This window comes from Urocitellus parryii, chromosome 4 (assembly GCF_045843805.1).
Source record: "Urocitellus parryii isolate mUroPar1 chromosome 4, mUroPar1.hap1, whole genome shotgun sequence".
Lineage (NCBI taxonomy): Eukaryota > Metazoa > Chordata > Mammalia > Rodentia > Sciuridae > Urocitellus > Urocitellus parryii.
Genome location: NC_135534.1, coordinates 207740541 through 207763118, shown reverse-complemented (window position 1 = coordinate 207763118; position 22578 = coordinate 207740541). Strand labels below are relative to the sequence as shown.

General features: G+C 49.4%; 1 protein-coding gene across 3 annotated transcripts in view; it reads left to right on the top strand.

Annotated features, from left to right (window-relative positions):
• The first annotated feature begins 319 nt into the window (after positions 1-319).
• Positions 320-22578, top strand: part of Ddx31 (DEAD-box helicase 31) — a 60086-nt gene continuing 37827 nt past the window's right edge. For all 3 annotated transcript variants that reach the window (XR_013343459.1, XM_026395539.2, XM_077797168.1), the window contains exons 1-14: positions 320-429; positions 4306-4562; positions 4667-4742; positions 5636-5679; positions 6766-6836; positions 7645-7709; positions 12850-12894; positions 14006-14047; positions 14780-14844; positions 16106-16225; positions 16342-16448; positions 17551-17786; positions 18451-18627; positions 20928-20987. Coding sequence is in view for 2 of the 3 variants with exons in the window: in XM_026395539.2 (XP_026251324.2) it covers positions 403-429; positions 4306-4562; positions 4667-4742; positions 5636-5679; positions 6766-6836; positions 7645-7709; positions 12850-12894; positions 14006-14047; positions 14780-14844; positions 16106-16225; positions 16342-16448; positions 17551-17786; positions 18451-18627; positions 20928-20987 (1392 nt within the window). In the remaining variant the exon portion in view is untranslated. The remainder of the gene's footprint in view (positions 430-4305; positions 4563-4666; positions 4743-5635; positions 5680-6765; positions 6837-7644; positions 7710-12849; positions 12895-14005; positions 14048-14779; positions 14845-16105; positions 16226-16341; positions 16449-17550; positions 17787-18450; positions 18628-20927; positions 20988-22578) is intronic.

Here is a 22578-nt window from a genome sequence, read left to right as displayed (position 1 = left end):
CCGCGTCGCCGCCCCGCGGCCGCCCCCGCCGCGCGGCCACCGCCCCCAGCGCCCTCCGCTGCGGCCTCCTCCGCTCAGGCCGCGAGCGCCGCCGAGCCAGGAAGGACCCCGCGTTGCCAGGCGACCAGCCCTGCCGGGCGGCCACAACACTGCCTGTCTGGAAACCGCGCGAGCCTGCGGCCGCCTCGAGCCTCCCGCTGCCGGCGGCCGGCCGGGCCCTCGGGGACCTCGCCGCGGGCTGGCCACGCGGGCTGCGTCGGAGCCGCGAGCTCGGAGCGCGGCGGCACCCCGAGCGTCTCCGTCGCTCCCCGGCCGCGCTCGGCCCCTGCGCCGCCGCGTGCTCGGTGCCCGGACCCGGAAGGGGCGGTGGCGGCCCGGCCGCCCACGTGTCGCGCGCCTGCCATGGAGGCCGCCGGGAGGGCGCGGATGGTGAGTGAAGGGACCGCGGCGGGTTGGCTGCGGGCGGCGCCTGAGCTCAGCGGCCGGCCGCTGTGGCCCCCGGGAAGGAGCACCGCGGGGCGGAGGCCGGTGCGGTCTCCGATTGCAGAAGAGCAGGAGGGACTCGACGGGTTTGGGGCTTTGTTTTTTGTTTGTTTGTTTTTTTGGGTTTTGGGGGGTTATTCCTACAAAGCAATTCGTGATTCCACTGAAAAGTCAGTTGCATGAGTGGGTTCAGCCCAGCAGTGTCGAGGACGAAGTTCTTCACATGTGAACAGACTTGCACCAGCTAACACCCCCCGTCTGGGTTCTATTTGGTGATATTTTATTCTTCCCTTTTCTTGAGTGTGTAACAACAAACTCTTAAGATTTAGATGATCGGGAGCACGCAGTCATCAGCTAGCCACTGGTACAGCTGAGTCTGTAGGAGGAGGAATATAGAGAAGAGCTTGAGACTCTACGTATTGACCCACAGGGGCACCTACTAAGTGCCAGTGCTAAAAAAAAAAATCATATTGTCACATTTTGGATAATAGATTGCTACACAAGGAAGTCAGTAGGTTTGCTTGTATCACATACAAGTCTAGTAACAGATACATAGAAAGCACTTACTAATACAAAGGAAGAACTAATATAGACCAAGCCCGAAAACTTTGAGTGAATTGACTAAACAGTATCTAGTTTTTGATTGCTTTAATCACTGTTTCAAATGGGATTAACTGAGAAGCAGGGACAGGTATCAGCTGTGGCGGGGTCTGCATCTGCATTTTAATGTGTGTCTCCAATGGGAGTGATCCACCTGCTGACCAGGTCTGCTGGTGGGTAGCCAATGTGCCGAATTTGCAAGCATCTTAAAGGCTCAAGTTATGTTGCCATGCCTAACACTGCATGGGATATTTTCTTTCCAATTGCTTTCTGATTATTAAATTGATACAAGTTCATTTTAGGAAGTTCAGAAAGAAGATAAAACTGCACTCATAATTGCCAAACTCGGAGAGATAACTTTTAACATTTCGGTATATATCCTTCTAGAAATTAAATTACATGTTTTATGGCCAAGCAGGGTTCAGTTCAATAAGTCCCATTATAGCATTTCATCAGTATGTAGAATCATAATGCTGGCACAAAGCCTGGTTCCCTCAGTGATCCTGGGACAAATTACCTCACTCTCTGAGTGTTCTCATTTTAAAATAAGGTGATACCATTGCCTGTATTAATAAATAATAATTAATTCATGTGAGTGCATCATGTACTGCCTGGCATATAGTGACTACTCGGTGTGTTTATTAATACCAAGGACATGGTACCGCAGGCTCACAGGGCTAGGCAGGCCCTATAGATCACCTCCCATAGTTCCTGCCTTTCACAGGCACAGGAACAGACTCAGGGAAGTAGCTTAATGTTGTACGGCTAATTTTTAGTAGATCTGTTATGCCCCTGTTCCCTCTGCTCAAACGCCACCTCAGAATAAGTCCCTGATTTCTTTCCTCCCTCCCTTTGCCATAGGCCTTGTTAGTGTCCTCTGTTATAGTAACATGGATTTGAATTTATGGTTTGACACTTATCTTCTACTTGTCTGTGACTTCCTCAGGGTCTTGGCTAATCTTGGAACTTTGTATGTTCAAAATCAAGATAATTGACAACTAATGAGTGGGTATGTTATGGTTGCTGGGGAGAAGAGCTAGCAATGGCAGCAGTGTCCAGATATGTGAAGGGCATACTCCATTTCGTGTCAGTCACAAAATTGCCTCACAGGTGTTTGTCGAGTGCTGACTTTGTGTCAGGCATGGGCCATGCAGGGCTGGCAGTGTTGTACAGGACAAGCTGGGCCTTTCCCTAGGAAGTTTGCAGCCTAGTAGGCAGGCAGGCAGGCACCAGACAAGGTGCTTTGCTTGTTATTGTGCTGAGCACCACAAAGGAGAGTCAGGGTGCTGGAGAGTCAGGATCCTGGAACTTTTGCCCAATGGAGCACAGCGGGGGCAGGAAAGGTGCTTCCCAAGGTAGGGCAGGTGAGCACTGTAGCCAGCCAGAAGGCAGGTTGGAGTCCCCCTGGTGGGAATAGCAGGTGCTGGGCCTAGAGGAGGGAAGACGCATGGCATGTCCTGGGAATCAAGAAAGCCAGGATGGCAGAGGGTGAGGCTGAAGCTACTGACGTTGGCTGAGGCCATGTTCTGGAGGCTGCGTGGATCTCACTGCGGATTTTCACTTTTAGCCTCAGAGCAGTGGAAAAACCTATGATTGTGCTTGCTTTTAGAGAGATGTTGATGGGTTAAATGAAGCGTGATCAGGAGATAAGGTTTCTAAAGATTAGATACTACTAGGAATATTTAGTTCAAAGAGGGAGGAGGGAGTTGTAAGTCATGGAAAGCCACTCTGCTTGAGGAATGGAGCACAGGAGCCCTGTGTGTCTCAGAGCACATCCTCAGCTTGTGGATGCTCAAAGAGGCAGATCTTTCCTGAGGGCGCAAAGAGTTTCCTAATCCTGGGATTGGTCAGGAGCAGAATAGGCTGCCTCCTGGGCTGTATGGAGTGTGTGGGCAGAGGCTGCAAAGCCTTCTGCTAGGGAAGGTGTGATTAGGAGTCCCAGACATAGTAGGAGAGGCCTTCAGGCCTTTGATGCCCCTCTCAGACAGTGTAAATCAGATGAAGTCAGCAAATTTCATAGCACCTTGCAGATGATTCAACAGGCCTGAAACTTGATTTCACCCCTTTCTTTAATCCTGAAGTTCATAAACTTGAGGCTTTGTAAAAAAATAAATTTACGAAGTGAAGCAATTCAGTACATACGTTATTAGTATTACATATTTGAAATTATATTTATAGAATTTTTTAAAGTAAAGAAATCCTATGATCGTTCAAGAAAAATAACTGTGGTTTGTATTAGTAGGTTAGCCTGAAGTTACAGTCAAGGCTGATGCCAGTCAGTGTGCACACACAAGCCATTATTTCAGGCAAGAGGAAAATAACCTATTCCAAAACTCAAGAATAACAAGCACTGGCTACTTAAGAGGTGCTCATACATTCTTGAGTAAGTTGGGGGGAAAAGTGAAAGACAATAGAGGAATTGGATGTTTCTCTTCCTAGGGAAACTTCCCCTTTGTGCATTTAATCTCATTCCTGTTATGGAAATAAGCTACAGGCTGGAAACGCCTAGCCATGGCTAGTCTGTAGTCTTATAGTCTCCTATCAGGCAGGGAGGGATGGAACTGGGTTGGAACCGATTGTGATCCAAGTGACGGATGGAGCAGTCTCTCATTTGGAATGGCAATGGCAAGTAATGCTGTCTCCAGACCATCTGAATCTGGAGGAGCAGCTTGAGGGGAGAAGATGACAGAGCCAAGAGCTGGGTAGAGCAGTAATGAAGGTTCCTGCTTCCTGGGTGCGTAAGCTGGGCTGCAGCATTGCGCTTCCTCCCGTGTTGAGGCTTGAGGTGCTCTGTTGATGGAGAGGTTCACTTTCCTGCCCCTCTGCTCCTGCTGTTCAGGGGCATCTCTAGGGGTGTGGGCAGTAGCTGGCACACTGCACCAGGTGGTTCTCACTTCCCTGCAAACAGTCTTAATTGGTGAACATCATTTCAGGAGGCACGTCTTCCTCCCTGATCCTCGCCCTCCTTGAGGTGATTTAAGGATCAAGATAGACAGTGAGGCCATGCAGATGAATGAACTGAGACTTTTTTTTTTCTTCTTTTTTTCCATTTTGGAAAAAGTGGTGAAAGAATCTGGTTGCAAACCCTAAACTGTGGCTTGGCATATGGGGCGTAATGATCCCTGCAGGAAGAGCTGCAATTCCGAGGGCAGTCAGGCTTCACTCTGCTCTCTGTCTTCATGGACTAATGCACCTCTTGATCTTTCCTTTGGGGAATAACAGCAAGCAAAGGCTACCAAGAGAAAAGACCAAGTGTCCAGTGAGGCTCCCCCAGCAAAACGGAAGAAGGAAACGTCCTTTCTCCCAGCCAACAAAACTGGTGTTGGAGAAACTAGGAGGGCTTTTAGGGGCAATGCACAAAAATCATTGTCTCCAAAGAAGAATTGGGCTAACACAGGAGATCGAAAGCAAGAGGATAAGCCATGCGTCAAGACTTCATCGCTGTTCAAAAATAACCCTGACATCCCAGAACTCCACAGGTATGGTCAGGTGCGGCTGCACCTCAGGCGTGAGGAATGGCCTGTGTCTGCCTTTCTCCTGGTTGGCATGGGCACTGATCCTGGGCTTTGTCTGTCCTCTGCAGACCTGTGGTACATCAGGTACGAGAACAAGTATTTGCTCCGGAGACCTTCCAGGAGCTGGGCCTGCACCCACATCTCGTGAGTACTCTCCTGCCTCATACATCGTCTTGTGCCTGCATGTCTTTCAGTGTCTGCTTTTGCTCCTAGTTACCTGAGTGCATTCGGACTGCTGGACTGGCTGCTGGCGTGGTTGAGCTACGCCCAGGTTACTCTTCTCTGTCTCCTGGCCCTACCTGCCCCACCCCCATCTTTTTTTTCTTATTTTAAGGCCTGGAGACTTTGCCCACCTGATGCACTTTGAGGCCAGGGCTTCGCTTACTGGACTTGAAATAGCTTGCTAATTACTGCATAAATGTGGTAAAGCTGTTAGTGATTGCAAACATCACATTGGCCCCAGGAGTAGGAAGCAGCATTCTTGTAGTTAAGGGGTGTGCAGCTTCAGATGATGAAGGTGGAAGAGACAGCTTTCAGGGTGTCTTCAGCACACAGAAACCACTTTCCCCCTTTTTTGGTACCATGAACATGTTTCCTAGGCTTACTGTGATTGGGCTGAGGAGGCGTGTCCTGGTTTCCTGTGCCATGAAAGCCCAGCTCCCGCAGCCCTACTTCAGGTGGCTTATGGAGGGTCATTTTCTCACCCATGGTGTGTAGACCAAGGTCTCCCCTCACCACCGTGGGCAGTTTGGGCTAGGTGATTTGTTGTGTCTGTGCTGCTCACATTCAGATGTTTAACAGCATCCTGGGGAATAACAGTAGCACCCTCTCCCAGCTGTGGCAACCAGAAATTTCTCCAAATATTGTCACATGTGTGGGGGCAGCAGAATTGCCTCCCAGTTGAGAACCACTGGGTGGGTGGAACTTCACTTGATCCTGGCAATCGGTGTCATTCTAGTGTTTTCTCCTGTTTTGTGTGTCATTTCCATTAAATATGTTTGTATAAAAAAAAAATTTGTTTTCTTCTTCTCTTTCAGGTTTCTACAATAAGTACTGTCTTAAAAATATGCACTATGACCAGGTAAGAGTTTAGGCTCTTAACTTTCTTAGGGCTTAAGTGGGAAAGACAGAAGAAAACCGTCATCTGTGGAGGGCAGAGCGGGTTGTGAGTCTTGGCACTGGAGAACAGAGCTGGGCTGTGGGCCCTTAAGGGCTTGGCCTCACACTCAGATGTTAGGGTTCCCACGTGGCAAACGGAGAGCCTCTGTTTCCACTTTAATCCTCAAGAGAGTCTGTTTAAGAAGATCTGCTGTTGCCAGTTCTTCCCTGAGAATGATTTGACCTGAATACATAATTTGGTCACTTCATTTTTAAATAGTAAGGTCAGGGTCAAACAGAAGTATGTGGTTAGATAACATGGGAAACTGAAAAATTTTTGTGTTTGTTACAGGGTCAGGCAGGGGAGGAGAGCGGCCTCATTAGAGCACGTGTACTTCTGTACTTTAGTCGTGATCGCTTTTTATTGCTATAAGTCAAAACGAGAATATTGAAGAAAGAGGATGAGGACCTCTTAGTACCAGATTCTTCTTTTCTTTTTGGGGGGTGGTGCTGGGGATTGAACTCAGGGTCTCACACATGCTAAGCAAGCGCTTTACCACTGAGCCACATCCCAGCCCCTTTTTGTTTGTTTGGTGAGCCAGATTTCAATGACTCCTGTAACTGGCCTTAAATGCACTGCAGTCACGTCCTTCAGCGTCTGACAGATGCCTAGGGAGGGGACCGTGCTGCTGGTTGGGTAGCTCACATACTTCCCTTTGCTCTTCCAAATGGAACTCTCCTTTGTCGTGTCTGTAATCTCTATTACAGAAGGCGAGAGAGCATGTGGCATGTTACTGTGGTGACTCTAATTTGTTGTCATGCCATCTAGTTTTTTAAAAACAATGGCCAATCTCTGACTTGATTCACCATTTTCAGCCAAATTCAAACAAATTTACTAGGGACTTATCCTAATAACCAGCAGCCTCTCAGGTCCTTCCCTTGCACTTTAGGTGACTTCTTAGGGGACCATGGGTAGACAGCTCAGAGTATGGGGCAGCTCCTCCTCTGTCCCCTGCATCTTTGCCTGCACACCTGATAGAGACATGTCTTCTCTTTTGGGTGATACCAGTGTTCAGAAGCAGAGCATTCCTGTGTTGCTGGAAGGCAGAGACGCCCTGGTGCGCTCCCAGACAGGCTCAGGTCAGTGATGTCTAGCTGCACTCCTCCATGGCCCCAGGACCATGGTCGTGCAGTGGGCTCTGTGTCTGGCACTGGTAGCTGTTTCTCCTTGTTTGGAGGAAGGAGGCCATGCTTGTGTCTTATTAGAGTCCCACATTTGCTGACAGAATGAAGGGAAGGGGACAGTGGGTGGTGATGTGGTCAGCAGTGACAAGGCAGTAGCTGGCTCTCTTGTTATTTCCTTGGGGCCAAGTCCCACCACCTGTGGCCAGAGCCACCCGTCCTCACTGGTTGGGGTGACTCTTCTTCTGCTGTTAAAACAGTCTGGCATGAGCACAGGCTGCTTGGATGCCAGCTGTGGTCCTGGGGCAGAGCTCTTCCTGGGCGAACTGCCCCTCTGCCCCTCGTGTGCCCTCAGTGCTGCAGACAGCTGTTCTCCACTCCTGCCAGTGCAGCCCCGGGCAGGGGCTGGGACTTCTGCCTTGCTGGGTTTCCCAGGGCTCACACTGATCTCATCAGCACTGCAGAGGCCTGATTGACCATGAGGTTCATCAGAGAGGTTAAAGGGGCTCCAGAGGAGGAAGGTCAAGCTTCTGCAGATCGCCATCAGGTTGAGCATTTGTGTAACTTGGGAAATGCTGTTAACCTCCCTTGTTGGGTGGATAAAGGAGACAAAGCTTCAGACTTTTTAGAAGCACTGAACTTACAAAATAGAATCAGGAATTATGGCAGATGAGTGAGGTCTCTTGACGTGCACTTGATCTTCTCCCAGCTACCAGGGACAGCAGAGCCTGTTTGCCCTTTAACTGCTTTTGTGCTCTTTTTAAAGGTAAAACTCTGGCCTATTGTATCCCCATGGTCCAGTCCCTTCAAGCAATGAAGTCAAAAATACAGGTGCGTGTGAATGTGCTTCTCTGTTCTCGTCCACGGTGCTGTGGGTGACATGCATTGCATTTATTACCCAAGTCCTGGCCAAAGACTGTCCAGTGTGGAGTGGAGCAGCGTCCTTCCCTGTCGCCCTCATAAGTGTACCAGGGTTTCTGTGTGTGCCTCGCACACCTCACATTCCGAGCCTCTTGATGCCATGCGCCCACCACATGCCACCGTTACTCTGGCCCAGTCCACAGACAGAAGCTGAGGGAGGTGAAATGGCCAAAGCCATGCAGCAGGGAGGTGGAGCCAGATTCCCATCACATCTCTTTGGCTCCGGGGTCTTACTCTGTGACCCTGCAAGGGTTTCTTGGGACAGTTCAGCACTGGGCCTCTTTCTGTGCTTTCCACTTAACCAGCATCGACCTTCTGTAAGACCATCACTCAGTAAATGCCTCAGAATGACCTGATTTGCAGCTGTCCACCCGTGCTCTGATCTCGAGTGTTGTCATTATGTGGAATCGTGCTGCAGCCTTTATTCCGAGTTCAGTGCCTTGTTGCTTTTGACCAGAGAGGCTGCACTTGGTGTTTACAGTGGTGGGTTGTTGGTTATAGGTGTGAACAGGAGCGTCTAGTCAGCCAGCGTGCAGTCGGGCTGCCACAGGTTGCTGTTGCCTAGAATTCCTCCTCAACTGTGAAACACTTAATGCTGAGGCCAGAGGGCCAATGTGGGGCTTCCGTGGAGGCCAGTTAACTGCTCTGATCCATGGGCAGAGGCTTTTCTCCTCAATCCCAGCCCAGGGGACCGCAGATGCAGCCCCAGTCACTCGGTTGACGGAAGTGGTGAGACGTGAGACCAGAAATAGGAATGAGTGCCCAGAACAGGAAAAGAACAAGCAGTGGCTTTCTCTGGGCTTGGACATGCAGAATCAGAAGGGCGTCGGGCCTCCCTGATTTCAGGTGAGAAGAGAAGTAACATGGACTTGCGCTGGGCTCCAGGGACTAAGGTGTGTGACTGTGTACCCAGGTGGGTAGCAGGAGGTTATAAATTATTGAGTGAATAGGTAAATGGGAGAGGAGGAAAGCCTTTCCTTACAGGGGAACCCCGTGGGTGGATGTGGTGTTGTGTCTGGCAGGGCCACGGAAGGCTGTCCAGGCATGAGGTGCATGGAGGCTGAAGTGGGTGTCCATGAGGCACATCTTGGTGAAGGCAGTCGGAACTGTACAGCGGGAAGCCCAGGTGACCAGGTGTGTCATCCTCCAGAGCCACCTGAGGACAAGGCTCTTTGCTGGGTTTGCCACAAACATAACCTGATTTAGTTGCAGGGAATCACCAGACAAATTAAGGGACAACCTACAAAATAACTGGCCAGTAGTCTTCAAAAGGGTGAAGGTCATGAGAATAAATACTAAAGAGCTGCCTCAGGTGGAAAGATGCAGGGGGTGGGACAGCGGAAGACCCGTGGTCCTGGGTTGCAGTCCAGCCGGGTTACAGGATGTTTATAGGTCAGTTGTTGGCGTTGAATAAGGTCTGTGGAGTAGTTGACAGCATGCAGCGTTAACCTCCTGGTTTCGGTAATCATCCTGGGGTTTTGACATTGATGGTGGGGGAACTGGGAGAAGTTATGGGAATTCCTTGTACTATTTTTGCAATTTTTTTTTATAAGTTTGAAGCTATTTCAAAATGTGTAGGTTAAACATATATAAAGATGTTCGTTGAAAGAAGAAACCGCCACAGTCATTCCCAGTGATAGAATGCTACGTAGCCCCTGGAAGTAACGTTCCTTAAGTTGCTGCCTTGAACTTGAGCAGTGTCTGGCTCAATGGAAGAAACACAGGTTACAAAGCAGCATGTTGTGGAACTCGAGTGTTGGAGACTCCGGCCCGTGTCTCTGCATAACCAGCTGAAGCGCAGCCGGCTTCTGAGCCACACTCTGGGCAGGGGAACCGGGGCTGTCTCCTTCGGGACAACGACTTTGCCTATGGAGTGCTTCACAGCGGGCACGTCCCCACAATGTGCCCAGCGTTTCCTTGGCACACAGAGGAGGGGGGGACTCATGTGGCGCTCCTGTCTGAGGTCCACTCACTCACACACTGCGGAGCTCCTGCCAGTGGGGCTTTTCTTCACACCAGCCTGAGAGGGCACTGTGGGAGTTGGAATGAAGCCGCAGTTCTAACCCAGCTCTCATCTCAGACTGGGAAGTGAGGGCAAGACAAGATGGCCTATGTGTCAGGTAGACGGTGTGGGCAGCTCTGCTTCAATCCTAGGTCTGGGTGTACTTTTTTTGGGTGTTGGGGATTGAACCCAGGGCCTTGTGCATGCTAGGTGTGCTCTCTGCTGCCACTCCATGCCCAGTTCCCTGTGTCTCGGTGTTGTCCTGGTTTACCAGGAGCCACAGTCGGTGCCTGTCTCGGCCAACTGTGCCTGTGAGGCTTGAGCCCTGGGGCCTGGAGGTGGCCTCTCGTGTTCAGAACCACGAGCAGCAGCCCTTTTCTGTGCTCAGGGACTCTACCGCCATCAGCAGACCTTCTATTAAGACTGAAGTGTTTTTTAGAAAAAGTTTCCAAGCCCCAATTTAATTTACCAATTCCCAGGAGTATTCAGTGAAGTCTCTTGATATTCATTATAAAATGATTTGGCCTGTGACCTCTGGGGGCCCCAGGACTCCAGATATCAATTGCCTGGTGATGGACTAAGGGTGGCCCGCTGCTCAGAGCTTGCACCGTGTGGCTGTGCTGTGTGGTGTCACATCTATCCTGCTCTGCATGCCCATGCCCTGCAAGGAGCTGGCCTCATCTCTGAGCAGTGCTTTGTGAAGTGCCCCTGACCTCAAAGTGGCACTGCAGTATGGGCACATAGGGTCCTAGGGCAGATGACTTAAGTGTGAGCTCTAAATCCTTCTCTCCTGTAGGTAAATGTTTCCTGTGCAAAACACAAAAGCTCTGCTGGTGATTGAATTTGCCACTGGGTTTGCTCTGACTCATTGAGCATCTCTGCCCTCTCTGGGTGGGACCAAGGCCTGGGCAATGTTAGGGTAATTATTTAGATACAATGTGTCTAAACAAAAAATTCAGAGTACCAAGAGTAGATGGAGTAAAAAGTCCTGCTCCCCTCTCCAGGAGCAGTGTGTGGCTGGGGAGGAGTGATGTGGCCTGCCAGGCTCTGGAGTCCCTTTCCGGGAGTATTTTTTGCATATTATGCAAATGTCTTCCCCTTTCCCTGTGAACTTTTTCATTTTTGTTTGATTCCATACACGAATGGTTGCTTGTTACACATGAAGTTCTGTGCTGTGCTTTTGTTCATGTTTGGGGGTTGGTTTCTTATCAGTTCCACATTGAGCTGCCTTTGTACTGGCTGCCTGGTATTCCATTATACATATGCATCATAAATTCCAGGCCATTCCCTCATTGGTTGATGGACCTGACATTATGTCCAGTAGAGCATGATAGCCAAGGCTATCGGTAGTACCCTACAGCCTCTAAAATATTCTGTGGCTTTTTACGCCCGCATGCCTGTCCACAGCAGCCATTCCTGTGCGTGGCCTTTGCCTTTCAGCGTGGCAGCTAGTGCCAGAGCTGCCAGGTGTTCTGCCAGCTTGCCCTTCTGCCAGCAGGCTACATTGGTTCATGTTTGCTCACATCCTCATCAAAACTGTCTGCTGTTTTAGTATTGGTCATTTGATGGGGAAAATATATCGTAGTTTGAATTTGAGTTTTTTCAGGAATAAAGATGAACATTGCTGGGTATGGTGGCTCACAACTGTAATCCCAGTGTTTTGGGAGGCTGAGGCAGGAGGATCTTGAGTTCATAGCCAGCCTCAGTAATGGTGAGGCGCTAAGCAACTCATATGCTGTCTGTAAATAAAATACAAAATAGGCCTGGGAATGTGGCTCAGTGGTCAAATTCCCCCCCAATATGACTACATATATGTAATAATCATTTTGAATTTTAGTTTTCATAAATTATTTGTTTTTCTATTTGAGTTATTGATCTTTTAATTGAATTATAGGCCTTCTAAAAAGATTATAGAGTTTCTATAAAAGTTAAGGAAGTTAGCCTCTTCTCTTCATTGTAGCATATTTTTCCCTAGACTGTTACTCGATTCTTTATTTTACCTAGGTACATTTCTCCATTTTGAAGTTTTAGATTTTTATGTAGTAAAACTTACCAGAATTTTCTTTATGATTTCTGAATTTGGTGTCATCTGTAAAAGTCCAACTTTAATGCCAGTTTTGTTTTTCTAACTTGATTATTTTTTTTCCAAAGGACTTTTGAATAATCCATTTTTTCTTTATTGGTATAAAATGACTTGTATATTTTTCTAAATTTCCGTATGTATTTGATTCTATTCTAGATTATTTGCTATTGCAATCTCTGTATATCATTATCATTTTAAATTGCTTTGGCTTATAATTTACATGTGATATGTCTTCACAGACATCAGTTATTTGTACACGTGTACTTTTCCATATTTACCTTGACATCAGCTTGTCTTACTATGTATTTTATTATATATTTGCGCGCGCGCGCGCACACACACACACACACATTTTTAAGGTGTCTCGTTAGTATTACTTCACATTTATGGATTGGTGTAAAGAGAATTAATTTAGTTATAATATTGAGTCTTCCTATCCAAAAATGGGGTACAACTTTACCTTTATTCAGATTTTATTTTATGCCCCTCGGTGGTGTTTTTAATTTTCTTCATGTAGATCTTGTACACTTTTAGGCTTTTTCTTTCCATCTTTTTTTGTTGCCATGGTAAGTGTGAAATTTCCCTTTATTGTGTTTTCTAGAACTCTGAAATAGACAGCTATTGATTTTTATTCTCTAATTTTGCATTCAGCTGCTGGACTTGAAATACCTTGTTTGCAGTTATTTTTCAGTTGACTGAAGGTCTTTTTTTCCTAAGATGAGATAGCATCATCTGCTAATAAAGGTGGCTTTGCCTCCGTCTTCCGGTGCTTCACATCTATTCCTTTGTTTTATCCAATTGCATGGGCCAGGAGCATGGCCTGCTAGCATGGTGTCCTGTGGTAGTGGGGTTGGGGGACATGCATGTCCCTTTCTCCCGTGAGTGTACTTCTGGTGTCTCTCAGCAGGCCATCTGGAGGCTGGCCTTTGTTGGTCCTACTCATGGTCTCTCTTTCCTGTCCACAGCGCAGTGACGGCCCCTATGCTCTGGTTCTGGTGCCCACGAGGGAGGTGAGTTTTATGGTTTTCTCCTACTGTGCTGACCACTGCATGCTTGACCCCCTACACAGGGACCATCCTTCTGGTTTCTATCAAGAAGAAAAGTTGAAGTACTTGTAGAAAATCAGAAGATAGGCATGAGAAGGCATTTCCTATTGTCTAAAAACTAACAGCATTATTAAATCTCTGTTCTTTTAAAGGAATTAAAAGAAACATTTTTATAAACAACTAATTAAAAAACAAAAACAACTCTGGAATGAACCTTTTTTTTAAGAAGCTGTTGCTCCTAGAACTTCACTTACACCTGGGTGTCAGGCTGTAGTTTCTTCTTTGGTGGAACATAGTGACGTAGTGGGTGTGTCTGCTTACAGAGGCAATTTCAGATTAAGGTGTCCGGTTCCTACCAAATGACCCCGCTGCCTGCGGAGACCTGGCGGTGGAGGGAGTTTCCTTTGGCCTTTCTCACAGCTGCAGCCTCGTGCTCTGCTCATCGGCTTGGCCTGGGGACGGAGCGGGCACAGGGACTACTGAAATTTACAACATGGAGCTGGCTGCTTCAGGAATCCTGAAGTGGAGGCATGTGTGTGTCTCCTTGGATATCGGGATTCTGAGCCTGTCTACACCCATTTTCTTACTGAGCCTGCTGGTTTGGTTTTGTGTGAGAATTTGGGGGTGGTTACCCGCAGGGTCTTCAGATTCCCTGGCCCAGTTCTAGGACACAGCAGTCACCTCAGGTGAAGTCCCTAACGTGGGGCTGTGGCAGCCCCGCCCTGGTCGACCCTTCCCACACACCACCTTTCTCTGAGGAGAGCTGGACTCCGGCTGACTGTGTTGCCTTCTGCTCCATCAGTGGCTCTGGGAGCTCGGGCCAGCAGAGGGAGCACAAAACTAGGTTTGCATGTGGCCGAGAAGTCCCTGCACTCTCTACCTCACCCCCAAACCAGCAGGCCGCCAGGCCAGCCTGGGACAGGTCTGTTTTCAGAGTAGGTTCTGTGTAAAGAACTTTTTTTCCCTGAGTCTTAACTTGAGGTCCACCCTCAGATCCTAATCATTTTAGATTATCTTAAAAAACAAAACAAAACTGGATGCTGTGCTCATGATCTATAACTTTGAATATTTGCAGCTGGCCCTGCAAAGCTTTGACACTGTCCAGAAGCTGCTTAAGGTAAGACAAGCCTTGAGTTCAGCCTTATCTTCTTTTCTGCCATGTTGAGGAAAGATTAATATACCTCAGTCTTCATTTTCAAAGAGGTCAGAAATTATTCTTGTTTCTCTCCTCCCTGGATATCTCAGCTTCTCTAGATATACTTTGTAGGTTTTTACGATTGAAACCTTTGTAACTATTGATTTCTAGCTTAGCTAAGTTACCAGTGTTTCCTGGAGCTTACAGTCCCACAGCCTGTTCATGGTAGCCACCAGCAAGCCATGTGCAGGGACTCCCAGGTGCAACCCTCAGGCCACCCAGTGGAGAGCAATACAAGGCCACTGTGGGGTCTGTTTAAGAAGGCAGAGGGAGGAGGTTTCAGAGGCAGAGCCTCTGACCCACCAGAGTCCATCATGAATTGATCTGTCCTTTATCAGAGGTGGGAAGTAGGGAAGGGTATCACTTGGGTTTTATATTAGTACCCCCAGCCCTGCCAGAAAAAAATTGACTTATTCAAATTTGTATTCTCTTCAGGCTCCATGGGGAGAGGTGGGGGCTTGAATCATTTAGAAAGCTCACATTAGTGTCCTCCGGCGTCAGCAACTAGTTACGTAGCTATGATCCCAGGACCTGTGTGCACATGACACCCCACACAGCAAGGAGCCAGTGTCCCCAACCCTGACCTCCTTAGGGACTACAACTTAGTCTCTGTTTTCAGGAAATGGGGCTTTGATTCTGTTCTGTTATCTGTAGCCATTCACCTGGATTGTACCTGGAGTATTGATGGGTGGAGAGAAGAGAAAATCAGAAAAGGCCAGGTAGGGGCGCTTGCTAGTTGTTCATCTGTTTGTCCTGTTTCTGTAGCAGGACATGGTCCTGCTGAACCTGGCTTCCAGCTGTGCTTCCTCTTCCCAGTGCTAGGATAGACCCAGCCCGGGGGAGGGGGGGCAGGGGTGGGGTGAGGAGGGTTCCCTAGTTTGGATTTACAAAATCAAGATCTTAAGTTTACACAGTGCTTAGCAATATGCTTTTACACCTGCACACGTTGATTCCTAATCCTGTATTAGAACTTGTAGTGGGTTTCTGTAGAAAATTGTTAACAGGTAAATCCAAAATTGCACCTGTATTTTGAATACTTTTAGTAGTTACACTGAACTCTGTATGGAGTCTCTAACTGAAGAGTAAATGTGAAACTTAACACCTAAAAAAGTATATTGATTAGGATTAGATGCAGCTGAAAATAGTTAGTAAAAACAGTGATAGCACAGACAATATAGGAGTTTTCTCTTTCACATGCAGCAAGTCTGGTGGACTAAGCCAGGGCTGGCCTGGTGCGCCAGTGTCAGATCCCAGGCTCCTTCCTTGTTTTGTATGCCCTTCGTTTCCAAGGTAACCTCTTAGTCTAGGACAGGAGCTGGAGCTCCAGCCATCATATCTAGTCCTTGTCATCAGTAACAGGAGATCATTACTCCTCTCTCCACAGGTACTTTTTGACTTGCACACTCTGCCTTTTTATCCTATTGCTAGGACATGGCATAATACCATACTTTATTGAAAGGAAAGCTTAAAAACATATCGAGCTAAAAATTGTATTGTTTATGGAATAATGGGATATAATGGTTGTTTGGGGAGTGAGAAATGAGATTTATTCTACATGGTCTATGGGGCAAAGCTTAAGCCCCTCTAATGGAAATTAAGGGTTCAGTATAAGAAAGAACATTCTAGCAATTAGAGCTCACTTGCACAGGAAGTGCAGCTTTCCCAGCTGGGGGGTTCCTGGTCACTGACGCCTTCCAGAGCCGGCTGGATGCCATCCACAGAGTGTGTTAGCAGACATCGACGAGTCAGATACCCAGCACTGGATCCTGTTGACGACTCTTCAAAGTAAAGGTTTAATGACCAGAATGTGATTTTAGATCTTAATAGGCACGTTCTGTCTTCCTGTCTGCTTGTCACTGTGTTTGGCCGTGACTTCGGCTGTGGCACATTGGTGCTATACATGAAGTCAGTCTACCTCCTTTGTCTTTCCTGTGTTTTCTGTTTGATTTACTTTCTCTTATGATATATAATTTTAAACAGGCTCCGCAAAGGAATAAACATCCTTATCTCAACCCCTGGGCGTCTGGTGGATCACATAAAATCCACAAAGAACATTCATTTCAGACGGATACAGTGGCTGGTTTTGGATGAGGCAGATAGGTGAGTCTCCTCTGGGAAGCATGGAGGGGAAGCTGTTTCTGCTCTCCTCCAGGCAGCCGCTGGCCTGGTGTCACATGCACTCTCATGTAGATTAAATTCCTCTCTTATGATCACAGAATCCTGGACTTGGGTTTTGAAAAGGATGTCACAGTGATACTCAATGCTCTAAATGCCCAGTGCCAGAAGCGACAGAACGTCTTACTGTCCGCCACGCTCTCAGAAGGTGCATTGAAAAAGAGCTGAGGTCTTGGGGGGCCCAGGGAGGACTGGTTGTTTGCTGGCACTGATGCCCAAGCTCAGAGAGAGGGGAGGAATGTCCCGAGAGTACTACTTCCAGACCATTCTGTATTCCCCACCACTTCCAGCTATCCAGGGCCTAGGGCAGGGGAGTAAGGGCAGGTCCCATCCAGCTCCAGGGTCATTACAGGTGGGAAGGAGGAGAGAAGGCTGCCCACCGCTGGCCTATGGTCTCCCAGGGTTTCACTGAAGTTGCAACCAGAGGGAGCAGGGCCTCTGTTCTAAAAAATGGTGGTGTGCATGCTGGGCAGGTGCTCTGCCCTAGTGGCACCCAAGTCTTCCAGGTGTGCCTTTAATGTAATCCTCCTACTTCTTTCTCCCACCCTCATGGGGTGGAAATTCTTAGCTCTTCTGCAGATGGGAGAGCTAAGGCTTGGAAACATGGGACCACTCCAGCAGGCTCACCTGCATAGGGAGGCCACAGCCCTGCTTCCTTGGTCACAGTTTGCTGAGCCAGGCGCCAATCCTGTGACCCCTCAGCACTGCTCCAAGGGTGTGCCGAGGAATGTCACTCCACAAAAAAAGCATCCTGTGGTCCAGTAAATAAGTTTAGGAAATGACCACCAGCTCCCCTCCTGGGAGACTCATGGTGCAAACACACTCGAGTCCTGAGAAGGCCTATGGCCAGGAAGTCTGTGGCACTGTTTTGGGTGGCAGTGGAGTGGATGCAGACATCCTTTGGTACCTTCTGGATGATCTCCTCTTGGGGACAGTTCAGAACATACAGACAGGTGTGGGCATTGGGCTGTGGACTGCCCCACCAAAGTGGCATTAGGACAGATGAGTGCTGGGACGTCAATCTACTTATTTTTATGGTTTTGGAGATTGAAAACAGGGGTGCTCTATCACTGAGCCACATTTATTTATTTTTGAGATAGGATAATGCTTAGTTACTTAGGGCCTTGCTGAGGCTGGTCTTGAACTTGTGATCCTCCTGCCTTAGCCTCCTGAGTTGCTGGGATTTGGTGGGTGTTTGGGGGCATGAATGTATGAACCATTTCTGTTGTCCTCCTTACTTTTTGTCCAAGGTGTAGCACGGCTAGCTGATATCAGTTTGCACAATCCAGTCAGTATTTCTGTTCTGGACAAAAGTCATGACCATTCTAACCCAAAGGACCAAGTGACCCAGGAAGTCACTCCTCCCCAAGCTGCTGACCAGCTGGGTGGCTTTGCCATACCAGAGAGTCTCGACCAGCATGTGGCACTGGTGCCCAGCAAACTGCGACTTGTGTGCCTCGCAGCCTTCCTCCTCCAAAAGGGCAAGGTACGACTGGCCAGACTTGGCCCCGTGGGGAAGGGACACTGTTTGGTTTGCGCCAGGCGTTGAGAGCAGTGGGTTGAGGAGACACACGTGCATGCACGCACGCAGAAAGCAGACCTTGATACATCTCCTTTCAATCAGAGGTTCCAGGGTGGTGGTAAGGAGCTGGAGGTAGTGGTAGTCATGGTGTTCAGGTTGAAGTCTGAGTACCTTCCCGGATTGAATGTGGGAAGGCCATGGCCACGTCAAAGAAGCCCAGGAGCTGCTGCTCCTGGGCCTCGGTGCTGGTGCCGTGTACCTATCAGCTTCAGTGCTGGCTCGCCCTGCGCTGTGAGAACGGGAGATTGCAGGACTTGGGATGAGGCTTCAAATTTATTTACGCATAGAGGACCGCAGTGGGTAGTATTGCATGTGATGAGCACTGAGCAAAGAAAGGCTGGAGATGGGGGTCAGCTGCACCATTAAAGTGCATTTCTTTTCTGTTTGAGGTGAGAGCTGTGTCATTTTCCTTCCCTGTGTTCTTCTTAGAGTGGAGTATCAATTTTTTCTCTTGAGTAATTGAAAGCTCTGTCACCAAATCGGGGCCGGCATGATCCTGTACTTTAGAAGAGCTTATTTGATCCCAAACACCTTAAAAACTGCGCTTCTCCCCATGGTTCTGACACAGCTGGAGCAGGACCAGAAGGTGATCGTCTTCTTCTCGAGCTGTGAGCTGGTGGAGTTCCACTACCACCTCTTCCTGCAGACCCTGCTGAACCGCCTGCGGGCCCCAGCCCCTGGGCAGCTGCCCTCTGCCTCACCGCAACTGGCATTCCTACGGCTGCACGGCAACATGGCGCAGGAGGTGAGCGCCCGGCCCACAGCAGACTGCAGAAAATAGGGGCCCACCAGGTGGGCATGGGCGAGGGTCCCGTGGTTCTGCTTGCTCTTGCTCCGGACGCCCACTCCTTCCACCTGAGAGCTTCCCGGCTCAGCTTGGCCTGCGTCTACCCCAGCCAGCTGTTACAGCAACAGAGTGCCACTAAGTAGCTGGCACCAGGGAAGGGTTTTGCCTTTTTAGTACCCAGTGTGTAATTAGGGCTTGATGTCTTCAAATTAAGAGCATTAATGGAGCTAAACTGTGGATCCCATATGGCACTGCTGAGCACGGCTGCTGCCATTGTCAACAAGACGCAGCGCCGCACGCTGGACGCTGGGATGGGAGGGTCCAGCACACCACAGGGCTCCAGCCGTTCTTCTCGGAGAGTAGGACTCATGCTCGTGAGGAAGAGTGCCCGTCTTCCTGGTCTCAGATGCTTAGTCCTACATGTCAGGAGGTCAGGGCAGAGTAGGGGAGAGGCGTGCTTGCCGGAGCTGGGGAGGGAAGGACAGGCGGGCCTGGAAGGGGGGCCATCTTGTCCTCGAGGTGGAAGCAAGGTTACCTGGAGCATAGGAGGTAAGAAAGGGAGGAGGGAAACCACAACACACCACAGTGTCGGGGCTCAGTGGTGGGGCCCCCATGGGAAGCACTGGGCTCACTGACACCCCTCGCCACCACCCCCAAACCAGAACAGCTCATAGAACTCTGAGGCGTGAACGGCCTGATGAGGTCTTAAACAAGGCCATTCCCTCTTTGTCCTCTTTGTTTTCATAGCTCAGGAAATGGAGGCTCAAAACAGTGGCCTTATTCAAGGTCACTGGTGGACTCAGCTTATTTGCCACCAGATTACTTAGAGGTCCCTCAATTTCCAGCCTTTGTGAGTTTTATTAGCCGTTGATTTTTATCTTCCGCTGAGTCGAGGCTGTTGGTTCCGTTAGTCTTCTGGGTCTGTTTTCACAGAGAGGTTCTGCAGGGCGGGGCCGAGGGGCTGCGGCTGCGCCTGGAGACCTCTGGGTATTGATAGTGCAGGCTTCCATAATGGGGCAGCACCAGCATGGCGCGCGCGCCCTGGGCCCCCCCCCTGGAGGCAGAGTGCTGTGTTCTGGTCCTGTTCCATCTTTGGCCACCTGTGGGACCTCTGCCTACGGCGCTGTCTGTGAGCTGGGGACGCAGGAGCACTGCACAAGTCCCTTTTGGCGCGCTTGGGCTCACAGGGCCGCCCTTGCATTGTTCTTTTTCAGGACTAGTTTGGCTTTTTATGCAGCTTAATGACTGTCAACCTTTTACTGATGTTATGTTATTATGGATTTGGCCTTCATAGCCTCCCATGGCTAGGTGGAGGGCAGGAGGTGGGGAGCCTGCCTCCCATTTTAAATAGTCCCAGTTCCCTCTTCCTGGCCCCTGCCCCTGAGCAGTCTCCCTGGGTGCTTGACGTCCCAGACGAGTCTGTGAGCGCCAGCGGGGAGCACCTGCTGGGAGGAGAGGCTGTGTGGGGCTGCTGCCAGCACCAGGCCCGGGGTTCGTCCCTTCCCCAGCCTAAGTACGTCTGTCCTGTCTTCAAGACGTTTTTTCTGGCTTTCAGGAAATTTGCTGAATTTGAGGCTACGACGTAATCAGTAAAAATCATGCTTATAGGGCTGGGGATGTGGCTCAAGCGGTAGCGCGCCTGTCTGGCATGCGTGCGGCCCGGGTTCGATCCTCAGCACCACATACAAACAAAGATGTTGTGTCCGCCGAGAACTAAAAAATAAATATTAAAAAATTCTCTCTCTCCCCTCTCTCATTCTCTCTTTAAAAAAAATAAATAAAGTACATTTAAACACAATAACTAAGGTTTATTATTAAAAAAAAAAAAATCATGCTTATAGAGACTGCCACACAGTTGGCTGGACAGTGACCTGTCCATGTGAAGGTCTGAGTGCCAACCTCCCAACACAGCCTGGTTCACGATGGCGTGGCCTTTCCGTGTGTGCCCCTCAGGCAGGTTTCACAACCTCTCGCTGCCTCCATTGTCCGTCTGGAGAGGGAGTGAGGCTCGGCCTTCACAGGGTTGTCATCAGCATGGATGAAGGACGTGCCCCAGTTGTGGGTTTCCTGAGGTGTGCTGTCACTAAAGCCCGCTCTGATACCAGGTCTTGGATTTCAGCTCGATGTCTTCCTTTTTCCTGCTAAACCTCTCTGTGTCTAAAAGTAGAGCAGTAGGAAGGCAGGAATTCACAGAAGTCGTAGCTTTCCTTGGTGGCATTAGCTTGGTGTCATGAAGCCCTTTGTTCTTTGTTTTGCAGGAGAGAACATCGGTGTTCCAGGAATTCTCACGTTCCAGAACGGGCATCCTCCTCTGCACGGTACGTAGCTCTGCGCTCGCGTGGGGCTCGTCTGGGCTGGGGAAGTGGCCAGCTCCTCGGGGGCAGTGACGTGGCTGCTCTCCTACACCTCTAGTTGCCGCTGTGCAGGAGATTTGGCGACTTGCTCACTAATAGTGGCAGCTGTTAGTCTGAAAATGTGTGAATTGTGGTGATTTCTATCCACCAAAAACTTGTAAATTACAGCTATCGGGAGTCATTAGAGCTGAGAAAGTCTTTCCGCAGCAGAAGTGACTGCTCACCTCTGCTCACCTTTTTAAAGGAGATAGATGCTCTTGGACAGCTCCGTTTGCAGTTGTCCAGAATTGGCATTTGCCTGTGATCTTCAGGACCAGGTGACTGGGCCTCAGTGGGCCCTCCACACAGCATGGGCTTTTTTAATCTCTTGTGCTCTCAAGATTGAGAACCACACCTTAAATGATCCCTTCTCTCTGGGGACTCGCTTGACCATGATGTCACTCTCTCCCAAGAGGAGGTGCCTTCTCTGCTCATGCCACATTGGATGGCATAACATGACCCTGTGTAGTTGCGCAGTAGTCCCGCGTGTGCGTTGAGGAAGTGCAGCGTGCCTGCGGGGTGTGCTGCGAGCGCGGCCTGGAGGAGAGCAGCCTGGAGCCGCTCCCCTTGCTCAGCAAAGCACTTGCTTTTTGAGGAGCTCTTGCTGCGTGTTCAGTTTTGAGGGTAGGAGAGACTGTGTTCTTTTTAAGCTTGGGCGAGTGCAGCTTTGTCTGTGTGAGTTTGTTGTGCTTGTTTAACAGAAGCTCTTCCTGGAGACTGCTTGGCGCAGTGCTGTTCTCACACAGGCATGGCAGAGGCTTGCCTGTGTGCGGCACTCAGAGCTGAGAAGCTTCTAGAATGTGTGCCTCCTGGGAGGCCAGCTGTGTTTGTCCTTCAGCCAGCTCCCCAGGCAGATACCGGCATTTGTTCCTAAACCAGCGTTAGGCTGGGGTGTGGTTCGGTGCCAGAGCACCTGCTTGTTCAAGGTCCCGGGTTCCATCCCAGTACCATAATCAACAAACAAAGGACTAGACCATCTTGAAATATCTAAAGATCCAGTCCAAATGGTCTGTTGATAAGGACACTGGGAATCCATGTCATGCAGCAGTGGTATTTTTTTTTTTAAAGAGAATTTTTTTTTTTTTTAATATTTATTTTTTAGTTTTCGGCGGACACAACATCTTTGTTGGTATGTGGTGCTGAGGATCGAACCCGGGCCGCACGCACGCCAGGCGAGCGCGCTACCGCTTGAGCCACATCCCCAGCCCCGCAGCAGTGGTATTGTCCCAGGGCCTGGCCCCGAGTTACCTCACCTGCCTCGCCCCATTCTCTCTACCCCCCAGCCCAACCTGCCCCTCTTTAAATTCCTTGAATGTGCCTTGAGAAGTATTAGGTACTTTTCCTTTTGCCTCCAGTACCCAGACTGACTGGCCTGAGCCTGATATGGGTCAGAGCCTGTGTTTCGCCACCTCAGGAGGAGCCCCAGGTGCCCTGGCTGTCCCAGGGCCTCCCATGCCTGCTCACTTCTCTTCCACATGTGGCTGGGCGTTGCCAGGTCACGGGCTCCATGAAGACA